The sequence below is a fragment of the Anomalospiza imberbis genome, chromosome 1 (assembly GCF_031753505.1).
Source record: "Anomalospiza imberbis isolate Cuckoo-Finch-1a 21T00152 chromosome 1, ASM3175350v1, whole genome shotgun sequence".
NCBI lineage: Eukaryota > Metazoa > Chordata > Aves > Passeriformes > Viduidae > Anomalospiza > Anomalospiza imberbis.
In genome coordinates, this window is record NC_089681.1 from 8,404,016 (window position 1) to 8,417,268 (window position 13,253).

Genomic DNA, 13,253 nt, shown 5'->3' on the forward strand with positions numbered 1-13,253 from the left:
GATGGTGTAAAACACTTGACCAAGTTGCCCAGGGAGGCAGTAGATGCCCCATCCATGGAAATGTTCAAGGTCAAATTGGAACGGACTCTGAGGAACCCGACTGTGTTGAAGATGTCCCTGCCCATGGCAGAGGTGTTGGACTAGGTGACCTTTAAAGGTCCCTTCCAAGCCAAACCATTCTATCATTCTGTGTTTTTTGTTTCCCTTAGAATATGGAACAACTTGATGGATGTAAACAATATCAAACTGTAGATCCAGGAGCTGCAGGACCACTACAACTGCCATCTGTGTCCTGAAGGATTTTGAATTCAGTTCTGGTCAAGTAAAATTGCTGTAGGACACATATCTCCAAGCCCCAAATTAGAAGGAAGAACACATGCAGACAGACCTATTTCTTTTTAGTGCTGGGAACACCATTCCAAAGCAGTAAAACTGGAGAAAAGGTCACACAGAACCACCAAGGTTGGGAGGGACCTTCAAGATAATCTAGTCCAACCACTAACTCAGCAGCACCATAATTACCCCTAAAAGATATCCTCAAGTGACACATCCAGATGCCCCTTGAACATTGGCAGAGACAGTGACTCCACCACTTGCCTGGGCAGTTTATTCTAATGCCTGAGCATTCTCTAAATTAAAAAAGTTCTAATATCTAATCTGAACCTCCCCTGGGACTCCCTGAGCCCATTTCCTTTTGTCCTGTCACTTGAGACCTGGGAGAACAGAATGATCCCCACCTCCTTTCAGGCAGCTGTAGAGAGCAACAAGATCTCCGCTTTTCTCCAGGCTAAACAGCCCCAGCTCCCTCAACTGCTCCACAACAGACTTGAGCTCCAGACCCTTCCCCAGCTCTGTTGCCCTTCTCTGGACACACTTTAGGACCTCAATATCCTTTTTGAAGTGAGGGGTCTAAAAATGAACACAGGATTCAAGGTGTGGCCTCACCAGTGCCTAGTATGGGGGTCAGTCACTGCCTTGGTCCTGCTGGCCACATTATCCTTGATACAGGCCACTATCCTTGATATGCCCACAGAGAGCATTTGAACTTGGGATGTTTTTTTAATATATTTTATATTGAAGGAAAATACTGACTGCTTTGAAAGAAGTTCCTTACACCACCCCTAACTCTCGTGGAAACCACAGCAAACATCTGCCAGTCAGTGGTCTCTGTATATCTGCTCTAGGATGTCAGAAGTAAGGATCATTCTTTAGTGTCAAAGGTAATGCAACTAACAGAAAAAGAGGGAAAAGGGAAAAAAAGAGAAAAAAAAAACATGGAAGAAATTAGGTTTTTGACAATGTGTGAATTGTGTTTCTCTGAATACAATGAATATAAATACTTTTCCACCACTGAGGACTTGTCCAATGGAAATTAACATCTGGGACAGTTCAGCTCATGCCCGATAAAGTAATTTCCAATCCTAGTTAAGGCAGCTGCAGTCCTATCTGAAAGAAATATTCAATTATAGCTTCTTTCCACTGTGTGGTCACAGCCTGAGAAGGGAAATGTATCAACACTGAAAGCTCAAAAACACAACACCAGCATTATAAAGACAGGGAAGCAAAATGATTAAAAGCAAATCAGATTTAATCCACAGAAAAATCAGGGAAAGAAAAATTACCAATATCATGTAAGTCAGGGAGAGAAGCTGTGGGGATGTTTTCCAGCTGAGTCCTCCACGTGATGTTCACTCCCAGCCGATCCATGCTTAGGCATTCAACATAGACAGTGGAATCATCACACATGGAAACTGAGCCAGTTTTTCCAAATGCATTCACCTTGAATTCAGAAATAAGTGAAAACACAGTTAGACAACCTGAGAACTTTCTTGTTTTTGCCTTGCCCTATTCATTTGCACTGTAGTATACTCCAAGTAACGCTGTCAAAAGGGGCTGTAAAAACAGAAGAAAGAAAATATAATTTTATCAAGTCATATACTCATCGTGAGAATAGTCAAAATATTCTCTTCCATTGAAACAAATTTTTAACAAATATTGGGCCAGTGTGATATGACTTTTATGGCTGGAACTGAACTGATCTGATGATGTGGTGTGAGACTAAACCTATTTTCCCACTCATCCATATGAGAGTGCTGCCAATCCTGACAGATTTCATGGCATATTCCATTCTTCCACATTTCTCAAACAGGCAAAGGTCTATGTTGTGTTTCACTTTTTTTTATTAATTATTTTTAATGCAACACAAAACCCAACTAAAGAAAACAAAAACAAACCAAACAAACAAAATCCACCAACAGGAATTTAAATTACCTGGAGGTGACATAAACCACGAGCCTTCAATTCATCTAAGATAAATATCTGGAATGCCTGGAGTAATCCAGAGTAGTCAGAACTACATGTCTTCTCAGGAGGCAGGCGTAGTTGAAAGTGTGTTTGAGCTTGGACCGTCTGAAATAATTGGAGCTCTAAAAATGAAGTAGAGAGGACATTTAGTAACCTCACTAATGAGGAACCTGACCTTCAGAGTTACTTTGAGAAAAGACAGCATTGATTTGACATTCTCATGTTGCATCGAAAACATCTCCCCACTTTTAGATGAAAGCAGTAGAGCTGTCAGTAGCAAATAACAAGCAGCAAGACACAAGTTTGATAAATATAAATGTTGTGCATTAGAGAAAAAAACAAGTGATACACTTAGATAATAATGAAGAGATATTTGACACTGGAGCACTAGCTCACAGAAGGATAAGGGCAATCTGGAGAATTACTGATAATTTTTCATAAGCCTTAGCAAATAGGAAGTTCCAGAGAACTACATGAAAGCTGACATTTTGCCAATACTTAGAAAAGAAACAGAAAGACAAGAACTATTGACCTGTCGATTTTCACTTTTCTTACAGGCAATCATGAAAACAATTAAAAAAGGAATTGAATGGTGAAAGCAAGTAATACTAATGTAAATGGGCTTTTGGAAGCCCACCTTGTCAAACTAACTGGGAGTAAGTTTTAGGAGAGAATAAATTTTCAGAATAATGGCGTTGCCGTGGATGTCTACTAGTGCTTTCCGAATTTTTGATAGAAAACCCAAATGATGCTAATCACACAAATTGATGACAAATCTGTGAGCTCATCAGTCAGAAAATCAAAATCTATTTTATCAGTTTTTTAGCAAGAAAAAAAAATGCAAATTTCTTGTCTCCCCTGGAGTAACACTGATCCCAGGCCCCATGGAGGGTTTGTTATCTCAGGTTCAGCACAACAGTCATGATGTCATTCCACCTCCAAGTGGACCTGGCTCTTATCCCACCAGGCTGGACAAGCAGCACAGCTCTCCCTCATTCAGCTCCTCTGCAGGCCCCCCCAGCATCACATACAGGTGTCACTGCTGCCAGAGTACAATTCCTCATCCCTCACCCCAAAAACGAGCATGAGAAAGCCTGGAGAGCTTCCAAGGAGAATGGCAGACAGGACCAGAGGACACAAACCCCTGCTTCTTCCTGCAAGGCACAAAGCACTCTCTCTGCTTAGTTTCTCAGAGAGTATTTAAAGAGCTGATTTAACCACAGTCTCTAGATGTGTACATAAAGAACACAAAATACGATTTTTGAGAGCAAGGGTAATTATCCATTGGAAAAAATTACTAAGTGTTTTGGTGAATTCTCTATTATTGTGAAGTTTGTTCAATCACCATCTGATGTGTTGGGAATTTTTAATTTCTCCTTAAAACCATGGTCTATTCCAAACACAAATTACTGAGGGAAGTCCTTGCTTACAGTAAACTTTATAGCAGATTGCCACACACGCCCCTCTGTCCCTACATAGCTATCCCACTGCCATCAGGCAAACATGGAAGTTATTGCATAACATGCTACAGAAATCTCACAAACACAATCACAAACAGACAAAAGCTTCAGTCTGAAATTGAAAGTTTAAAAATATTTGCATTTGGAATAGAAGAGTTTAACCCATTCTGAAGACTAATGGGTGTAACCTATTCTGGAAGTGAAAAGTAGTTGCAAATTTGGCAGAAGGACCTGCATTTCTCAAAGTTCAGCACTGCTACAAATTGTCATTTCGATCACAATGTATGTCTTTTAAAAATAATTGAAAAGGCCAACATTAATATCCAATTACATCAGCTCTGAATGGGCATCCAATTCTTCCAAGATTTAAAATGCTATTTTTTTCTTGAAAGCAAAATGGTTTGAAAAATACTAGAAGTCAGCCAAAAAATACAACAACAATCCTTAAGAACAGACTGCTGCAAAAAAGATGCAGAAGTAACAGTGACTTGATTATGCAAATAAACAGTCAAGTTCTGCCAAATTCAAACATCTGGCACTCATCTCTTCTTCCAGGACTAAGTAGTTCCATCAGAATCACTTATGCTGCCAGCATCTTTTAGCTAACAAGAAAAATCTGCATATAGATTGGATAGCTATTTATAGCTCTATTATTACAGGCAAGAGGGACAGTTTCTGGCACGGGGGCCAGCCAAGAGCCACAGGTGAAGATGGCAGAAGACAGAACACATCTTCTGCATCTCAGCTTAGCAACTCCCCTATAACTATGGTTGTTATTCACACAGTAGTTCTGTGATAAACACTGATTTTTGCACAGTTTACACTGCTCCGAGCCTTCCCCAGGCCTCAGCAGACAGATCAGATGAGACCAGATAAGACCAGATCAGACCACATCGGATCAGACATACTCTGGCAGGCCTGGAGCAGAGGGGCAGCCGAGACCCAGCGCCGCTGCCGCGTGTCACACTGGGATGGGGTGCTGGGAGTGGCACTGTGGAAGCCCTGGTGACACACGAGCTGGCACTGCTGGATGCTTGGAGCTTGCCCAGAGATGGTTTCACAAAGCACAGCCCCATTGGCAACTGCTGAGGCACCAAATGGCAGAGCACACTGCGGACCTGCGGGCACGGGAGAAAGGGGATACGTGTTAGAGGCATGCTATGATGACTTCTGGAACAGAGTCCATAAACCCCTCACATCCACAGATTCAAACCTAGACAGACAGCACCCTGTGCCTTTCCCACTCATCAGCTTTGGCCTGGTTTGAGGTCAGCTTGGTTCAGTTTACTGAAGTGAAGGAAAGACACATATGGACTGTGATGGGTAACGCATCAGGTCCAGAAAGGGACGTGCGTGGTTTCTAGGAACAGATACATTTTGAACAGTCATGAATAAATTTAAGCAGGAAATGAGAAGGAGATTTCTAACCAACAGCAGAACAAACCTTTACAGAAGATATCTAGTGGAAACGGGCAGGGCCAAATAAACCTCAGCTCCCCTTAGATTGAAGTTTGAAAGGTTTGAGATCAGGAACTCATGACTGTGGTGTCTTTAGTGGCTCAAAGATGTTTCTAGTGACCAGTAGGGCAGAATATACATTTTTATATGTATATATATATATATATATATATATATATATATATATAAAATAAACAATAGTATACAGCTCTAGAGTTGGAGCACAGTTTTCCTTATCAACTCACTCTGTATGACTACAGTCATTCAAACCCTGCTAGCCCACTGTAACAGACTAATTACAGTGATAGTTAATTTTTATTAATCAGTACATGCCAACTGCATCACTCAATATTAGCCTAATCCCAACTCAAATACTAAATATATCCAGTAATAGCTAAACACTTATTAGTTTCAGAGCTACAAAACATAGGGGAAAAATACAATTAATTTCCTCACTTATAAATACAAAAAAAAAGATGTTGTAATATCATACAATTCACTTGCTTGGTGTATATATAGATCATTTTCCAAATTACAATGCTCAGATCAGTCTTAAACTTCCTGATCATTGAAGGGAGGCAAATATCGGTGTTGTTCAGATCTGAGCACCCTCCTTCTCCCCTTCTGATGGAGATTAATTCCATAACTAAGCAAACATTTAATTTAAAGTATTAAAAAACTTGTATTAAACTTTCAGTTAAAGTATTAAAACATTGCAGGATGAATCTGGGATCCAGTGTGTTTAGTACATCTTTGTTTTCCAACTCTGAGCATGTCAATGCCAACAAAAAAAAGCTTTCATATTTGCCTCTCTGAATTGCCAAATGCATATTTTTATCCAAGACTCCTTTATAGGAACTTTTTTGCAATAACTCTGTACATGGGGCCACTACATTCCTTCTCTTCACTCATTGACTCTGTAGCCAGACTCTCTCAGTAAAGGTGGAAACCTGGAATCCTTGCTTAACAAACTTCTAATAAATCTCCCAAGGTTTTAGGACCAGAAGGCATCTCTGTAAAAGAGATAGTAATGCTTATCCTGGCCATTAAATTACAATAATATAATCTTTATACAGAGTATGTAACAATCAGTCTGTGGTTTCTTAATTGCTCTAACACATTTCTATATCCAGCGAGTCATATCCAGTCTCAGCTGAATGGTGCTACAATTTCTTACTGCCTGTTCCATTGAGATTTGCTGTGTGAACCAGGGAAATGCCCAGCCCCCAAAACAAGTAATCAATGGTTTCCTTATGTGGTTCAGAGGTTTCAGTTCACCATCAGTAACTTGTTCACTTATCCCTCTAGAGATTCCATTTCATTTACTGTTTACTAAGCCTGTACCATTTTGTCATTGTCCTGTTTCTTGGTCCTGTAGGAGTGAATCAGAAACCAGCTGAATACTGACACTTCTTTCTTAGGTGTTTCCAGAGATTTTCATAAGGAAATTAATATCTCCAGGACCTTCTCTGGAAACCTCTTTCCTCTGTCTCTACTCAGACTTATGGGATGTGGGCATCAGGATGGGAGACGCATGAGGACTGCTGGGGTACTTGGCATCGTCTCTCCAGGGGAGGTCAGCTAGAAGAAGCTGGATTCTACCTCCAATGGAAGTGATTAAACTAATGAAAACCTCCTGGCATGTACTGGGCACTCTGAGTTATTACTTTCTGTTTACAGCTGTGTGTTCTGATGCTAGAGGAGAAATTTATCATATTTTCCCACAACAACAGCTTATTTTGCTGAGAGAAAAGATCTCCAGAGTAGCAGTATAGTACTCCTTTTTCCTGAACAATTATTAGTAATTCCGATGACTAGATGCATAAGGCTGGGTAGACTGAGGAGAAAACTAACTTTTTATTCTTTATTTTTACACAATAACTACATTGTGTATCATGAAAAACTCCATCGCTCTTTCAAAATCCAGGGAAACCATTAAAGATCATTTCAATCTTTATGCAGAAAAGAACAAATAGCTTTCAGTAAAACCAGGTTTCCACTATATTTTCAAAGCAGTTCTCCTTCTCAGCTCAGCATTTTAAAAAAGAAATGTCATTAATCACTTTTAGTTATTATTTTCTCCAGGAAAAGTAGAGGATGGCAGCAGCATTGTAGTTGTGGTCAGCTCTGCTTCTCTGAAGAGCTAAAAACCTGTCTTGGATGGCTACGTTCAGGTGACTACACCACCCTACTTTGGAGCTCATTTCCTCAGAGCTCAGCTGGCATCTTCACACAACACCACAAGCATGGGTCAGATACAGCCATGGGGTCTCCTTCTGGCTTCTCATAAAATCCCATCCTCAGAACTCTCCATTGAAACAAGAGAGCACAAAGAAAATTAATTCCAAGTTGCCTGAGCAGTTACCTAGTTGATAAAAGCCTTGCAGGCAATTGGGTTGACACATTCAGATATTTTACAATAGAATTGTAGAATCATTAAGTGTGGGAACGACCTGTATGATCATTGAGTCCAGCTATTAACTCAGCACTGTCAGCTCCCCCACAAAACCATGTCCTTAAGTGCCACATCTTCCATTTGGTCAGTGAGCACCAAAGCTGTGTTGATCTTTATACAGCAGAATCACAAAAGGAAACTGAAGCAAATTATGTGGCCTTGTTTCCCTAATTTTTTTCAATCCCTCTCCCCAAAACAAACAATCAAAAAAACACCAACAAAAAACTATAAAAACAACATTGTCCTGCAGATAAACCTGAAGGTTTTCTTTTTACATCTCCTCTTCCCACTAATCATTACATTTTGGAGCATAGCCTTGTAGAAAGTTTAAGTAATTTTGCTTCACTTCAGTGATGGGAAAATGCATAAAGGACATTGCAAATTAAATTTATCCTAATGTCTCCCATTTGGATGTCTCACTGGAAACCATGAGTGAATTCCAGTGCTTCACAGCTCTGGTCATTCAGGAAATACTCTGTGGATATGCAATGTTTTGGCACATTTTTTACACAATTCTGGTCACAAGCCAAGAGTCAGAATGGCAGAAGCATACATTTTTCAAATTTTATTTTAGTCAGCTGAATGGGTTTTAATCCCAGAGCCAGCTCAGACTGGAGCAGGTTCAAGTTTGCAGCAAGCTTTTCAGATTGGCCTTATAGCTGGGTTTCATAGCTCAAATGGTTTGATTCAACCAATTTTATGAAATACAAAAAATCAAGGATCCATTCCCTTCTCCTTTTCCCTCACAAAGCACCTGAGGAAAACCAGACAGCATGCCCTGGTAGGTCCGAAGTCTGCTGTAACACAAAGATAAGCATGTTGCTTGAGAAAAATACCTCTAAAGGTCTGAAGAAATAAGATTAAATTCAACTAGGGAGTGGAAAAATTTAGGATCTGGGTTAAATTTCAGGCCTGGATTTGCTCACAAGTAAAATGTCTGAAGCAGGAACTCACTTGCACATTCCGGTCTTGCCCCATTTACTCGTGTCCCTGGCACCTCTTCTCCATTGCCAAAGACACACCAGCAGCTCTCCTGGTCCTGGCTGCACTGCACAGGGGAGAAAGTCTCCTTGTCCCCTTCACACTGGGGGATGTCTCCTCTGGCAGCTTCTCGTGAAACCGCTTTGGACTTCAGCATGTTACAGAAACTGGGACCTTCAAAGAGAGAGATTCTTTGCAAGATACAGAATAGAAGACATCAAACTGACCTAAAGACTTTACCAGCAGTGCTTCCAGCCTGCTTTGTAGGTAGAAAGAAAGAAGAGTGACCATAAAAAGAAATAATTTGTTTCATTATAGAAGTGGGAAATTTACTTCTGCTAGAAAAAAACACACATTGTTTTTTTCTAAAGATTGAAGTGCAAGTGATACTGTTTTAGAAAAACAGTTGAAAAAATGCTGTTATTTATTTTTCATTTATATATATATATTTTACAAATGTGATGGTCTATCATTTAGAAGCTGATATTTAGGAAGCAAAAAAAAAAAAAATCAAGTTAGTAAAATTTAGCTTTCCATAAAAATTTTTGACCAAGATAATTTTAAATGTAATGATATGACCATTTACATTTTTAAATAGTTAAAATGGTGGTAAGAAATCAAAGATTTAAATATGCATAGAAGCCCATTCATAAGTCTGTCTAGACTGTTTTATTTCTGGTATTTTGAAAGTAAAGGATAACAATTTTCAGATATCCTTTCAATGTTGCTGTGCTTTGTAAGTACCCTGTCACAGAGGAATTAAACTACGAGCCTCCCATGTTTCACAGGCAGCATTCTGAAAAGGAAAGTACATATGCTGCAAAGCATGAAGGATCACAGGCAGGGGACAAAGCATTACTCACACTCAGGATTGCCATCCAAGCCTTTGCTGCCACGCTGGAATATTTCTCCTGACACAGGATCCACACACCAAATATCTGTGTCAGATCTCTGCAGCACAGTGTATTCTCCTGTCTACAAAGAACCAAGGACTTGTCATTGCAGAGCAATGTGTTTTAATACAGACACACCAAAATCCATACCCCAAAGATTGGTTAAAATGCTTTATTATATTTACACTTGTCCATTATTAAAGCATATTGAAAAGAAAGACAAAATACAGTCTAACTAATTTAATAGATAGACCAGTGCCTGAGAGAATCAAGAATCATTTATGTAGGAAAAGACCTCTGAGATCACTGAGTCCAACCATTAAGAGGATGTAGACTGAAGGTCCATTGAGATAAAGTTCTGATAAAATCCTAGATTGAAATGTTTTCAAAAAATGTGTAGATGTGGTGCTTCAAGGTATGATTCAGTGGTGGACTCAGCAATGCTGGGGTAATAGTTGGACTTGATCTTTGCAGTCTTTTCCAACCTAAATGATTACATGATTCTATATGATAATGACTCTATTACATGAAATGTCTATTCCTTGCCTGTGTCTCTCCTGCTCACTGCCGCATTTTGAGAGCATCACAGACCCTGGTTTTTTGGGACATGCGCACCCAGCTCCCCCTCACATTGTCATTCTCTCACAGTTCAGGAAGAAAGAGGCCCCCAAATGTCAGTCAATTCAGATGTGCCTTTTAAGCTCAGCTCTGTAAGAGCACCAGGCAGAGCCAGCCTGTGGGAGGGAAGCGTGGGCAGGCACAGAGCTTCCTATTCCCAGACTCCACCTCAAAGCTATTTAAATTCTGCCTTCTGCAGGGCAACACCAGCTGTTAGTTTTGTCTTGCCCTTTTCTTTCAGGTTAATAGAAATGCACAAGGGGTGCTTAAGAAGCATGGACAGAAAGTGTGCATGACTACGGCATGGTGTAAGCTAAACTGCTTTCTCAGTCATGTCAAATCACCTCAAGGCAGCTGGGGATGAACAGATCAGCTGTAGAGGTGTCCAGCTTTGCACTGCTCTGTCTCCAGCTGGAAATTAGGGCATTGGCTTGAGATCGCTGACATGAAGTCCGGCCTGTCAGAGGGAAAACATTTTTAAAATAAAATCAAGTTTCAGACCTAAGCAAGAGAAAGAGTTACATCACCAGCTCCCTCACACATCTGCATTAGGCACTGCTACAATCTCAGGCAGGACCACCAACAGTAGAGAGTCCACTCTCAAATCATGCAAGCCAAAATCACACACAATGAAATTAAATGAATTAGCAAAATAAAAATAGAATTATTTTTACTTTTCTTGGAATGGTTAGAAGCAAGCCTTACTTCATGCATATTAGAATTTCCAATAAATATTAAAATTTGCAAAAATAGATAAAGACAAATATTTAGGAAGAAAACCCAACTGACATTTGGGAAGTTCTGATGAACGTGAGACCAAGGAATCCATGACATAACGACCTCTCTCATCCACACACCAGCAATGACCTGGCCAGGGAAGAGAAGCAGCTTTATTTTAGATGTGGTACTGCTGTGTGCTGTGTTGCATACTAGGAAGATTTTCACCTTTAGCAGTTCTATAGCAAGGAGTCAGTAAATCCAAGTCACAGCTATCCAGGGGTAAGTAGACCGTATCTGAGAGCAGTGGTACAAATGGAAATGTAGCAGCTCTGGTGAGATTACCCCACTGCAGCCCTGTCGCCTACTCACAGAAATTTGGCATCATCCATAAACTTGCTGAGGGTGTGCTCCATCTCATCATCCTGGTCATGAGTGAAGGCATTAAACAATACCAGCCCCTGGACCTACCCCCAGGGAACACAACTAGCAGCAAGCAACTGAATATCTACTCATTTTTGAGCCCCAATGAACTTCCACTTGAGTCCAGCCAATTTACACACATCTTGCAGACCACATCACCTTCCTCCAGTCTGACTAATACTGGTTTTCTATCTTTTAATTAGAAGTCTTAGGGGGGTTTTGTTTTTTGGGGTTGTGGTTTTTTTGTTTAGACAGCCCAGAGTGTCTTGTTAGGAATTTCTCACCTGTGCTTTCATAGCACTGAGCTGGCTTCCAGTTTCCCAGGCCATCACACTGAGGGATGTAAGGGAAAAATCCCAGCTGTGCTGCTTCCCCAGCAGAACTCTTTGAAGTAAAGCGACTCTGCCAGTAGAAGCGCAGGACTACAAAAGAGAAGTAAAAGGAAGCTCTAGTGCCCAGTACTGGACATATAAAATGCACATATTTGCAAAAATCTGAGTGTTCCCTGTACTTCAGAAGACAAATTAATAAACATTTTAAGTACATAAAGCAAGTGCCCAGATTTTCTATTTGCATTGAGTCATGCATATGAGACAACTGGAATCAGTTCTTGTAGTGGCAGCTTAATGACCCTGATTAATTACACCTGCTGAGTCGCACCTGCTTTTCAGCAAAGTTGCATTTGACATCAAGTGCTCTTGCACAGATTCTGGGTGTGACTCCATTGAATTCAGCCCTCCTCTCCCTCCCACGCACCTGACCATGCAGCCAGCTGGAGAGCAGAGTCACTGCCCGACAGCAGCTTTTGGGAGATCGCTGCCTCCAGCCTGTATGGCCCAGCAGAGCGCAGGAGGTCATTGTCCGTGAGCTCTATCCCCTTTGCCAGCAAGAAGCTTTCTCCAAAGGCAAACTGGGACCCATCTGAGGCCAGGATGAGCTGCTCTGCCTCCTCCATAAATTTCATGGCTTCCTGCTTCACACCTTCACATATACCAGGACCTGTATAAAAAAGTGTGTACATGAAGAGTATATTAATGACTTTCATCTAAATCCAGTAAATATTTGCATGTGAAAACTGACTGGTCTTTAATTAGCATCGTCTGTTTCCCTCTGAAATCAGTGTTGAATTGCATAATGAAACAAGCAAAGGAGACTTGTCAGTGTTCAGCTGTATAACAACAAGAATTTTAGAGTGCTATAAGTCACACAAATATTCTCCATGTCCTGGGCCAAAGGCTTGATGTTTTTACATCCTTATTGGTTACAAACTGAGTTAATACATCTCTACAGAACATCCCCTCAGTTGCTGCCATGAAAAATGTGGATAATCAGAAGTGAGAGTCAGAAAGGAAAATGAAGGTATATCCTTTGGGTCTGGAGTGGCAGCTGGCACTTGGCCTGTCCTCTCCATATATCTACTGACCCAGAAAGGGCAGTTCAATGCACCGAACCAGTTCCATGAAAGCTGCTCCTCCTAAATAACTCTGTTAATCTGCTTCATCCCCTTTATTCCCCACTTGCCCACAGAACTGGATTCCCCACCAGTTCATTGTCCTGTCTCTTCTTCACAGCTGGAAAAAAATTTTGTGATGGGATCAGTTTCAGTGATGGCATTTATAATACAGGTCATCTGCTGGAGTAACCCCAAAGAGGGCCCAGCACCTTTGGAGGAGGTGTCTAGACAGAGAGCTTACTGAACTTCAGTGCTGGCCTCAGTCTCCTCCTAGTGACTCCTAGGGGACATCTGTTACTCTTGACCACATAATAACAAACAGTAAAGAACATCCCTCTTGCTTCATTCTAAGGCATTCTTGAAAGTCACTTACATTATAGTGTAATCCTGATTTTTCCATACAACCCTTCACACATTCTAATATCTTTTACCACCTGGATAAGTATCTTCTGCAAAAGCATTATATGTCCAAACTCCAAATTATAAAATCT

General features: G+C 40.7%; 1 protein-coding gene across 1 annotated transcript in view; it reads right to left on the bottom strand.

Moving 5' to 3' along the window:
• TG (thyroglobulin) overlaps window positions 1–13,253 on the bottom strand; it is a 146,944-nt gene that overhangs the window by 115,313 nt on the left and 18,378 nt on the right. Inside the window, exons 11-19 of the mRNA XM_068180670.1 lie at window positions 12,066–12,308; window positions 11,594–11,731; window positions 10,959–11,036; window positions 10,514–10,626; window positions 9,522–9,633; window positions 8,632–8,832; window positions 4,673–4,882; window positions 2,272–2,426; window positions 1,623–1,779 (exon numbers count right to left, since the gene is read on the bottom strand). Of these exons, the coding sequence (XP_068036771.1) occupies window positions 1,623–1,779; window positions 2,272–2,426; window positions 4,673–4,882; window positions 8,632–8,832; window positions 9,522–9,633; window positions 10,514–10,626; window positions 10,959–11,036; window positions 11,594–11,731; window positions 12,066–12,308 (1,407 nt within the window). The remainder of the gene's footprint in view (window positions 1–1,622; window positions 1,780–2,271; window positions 2,427–4,672; window positions 4,883–8,631; window positions 8,833–9,521; window positions 9,634–10,513; window positions 10,627–10,958; window positions 11,037–11,593; window positions 11,732–12,065; window positions 12,309–13,253) is intronic.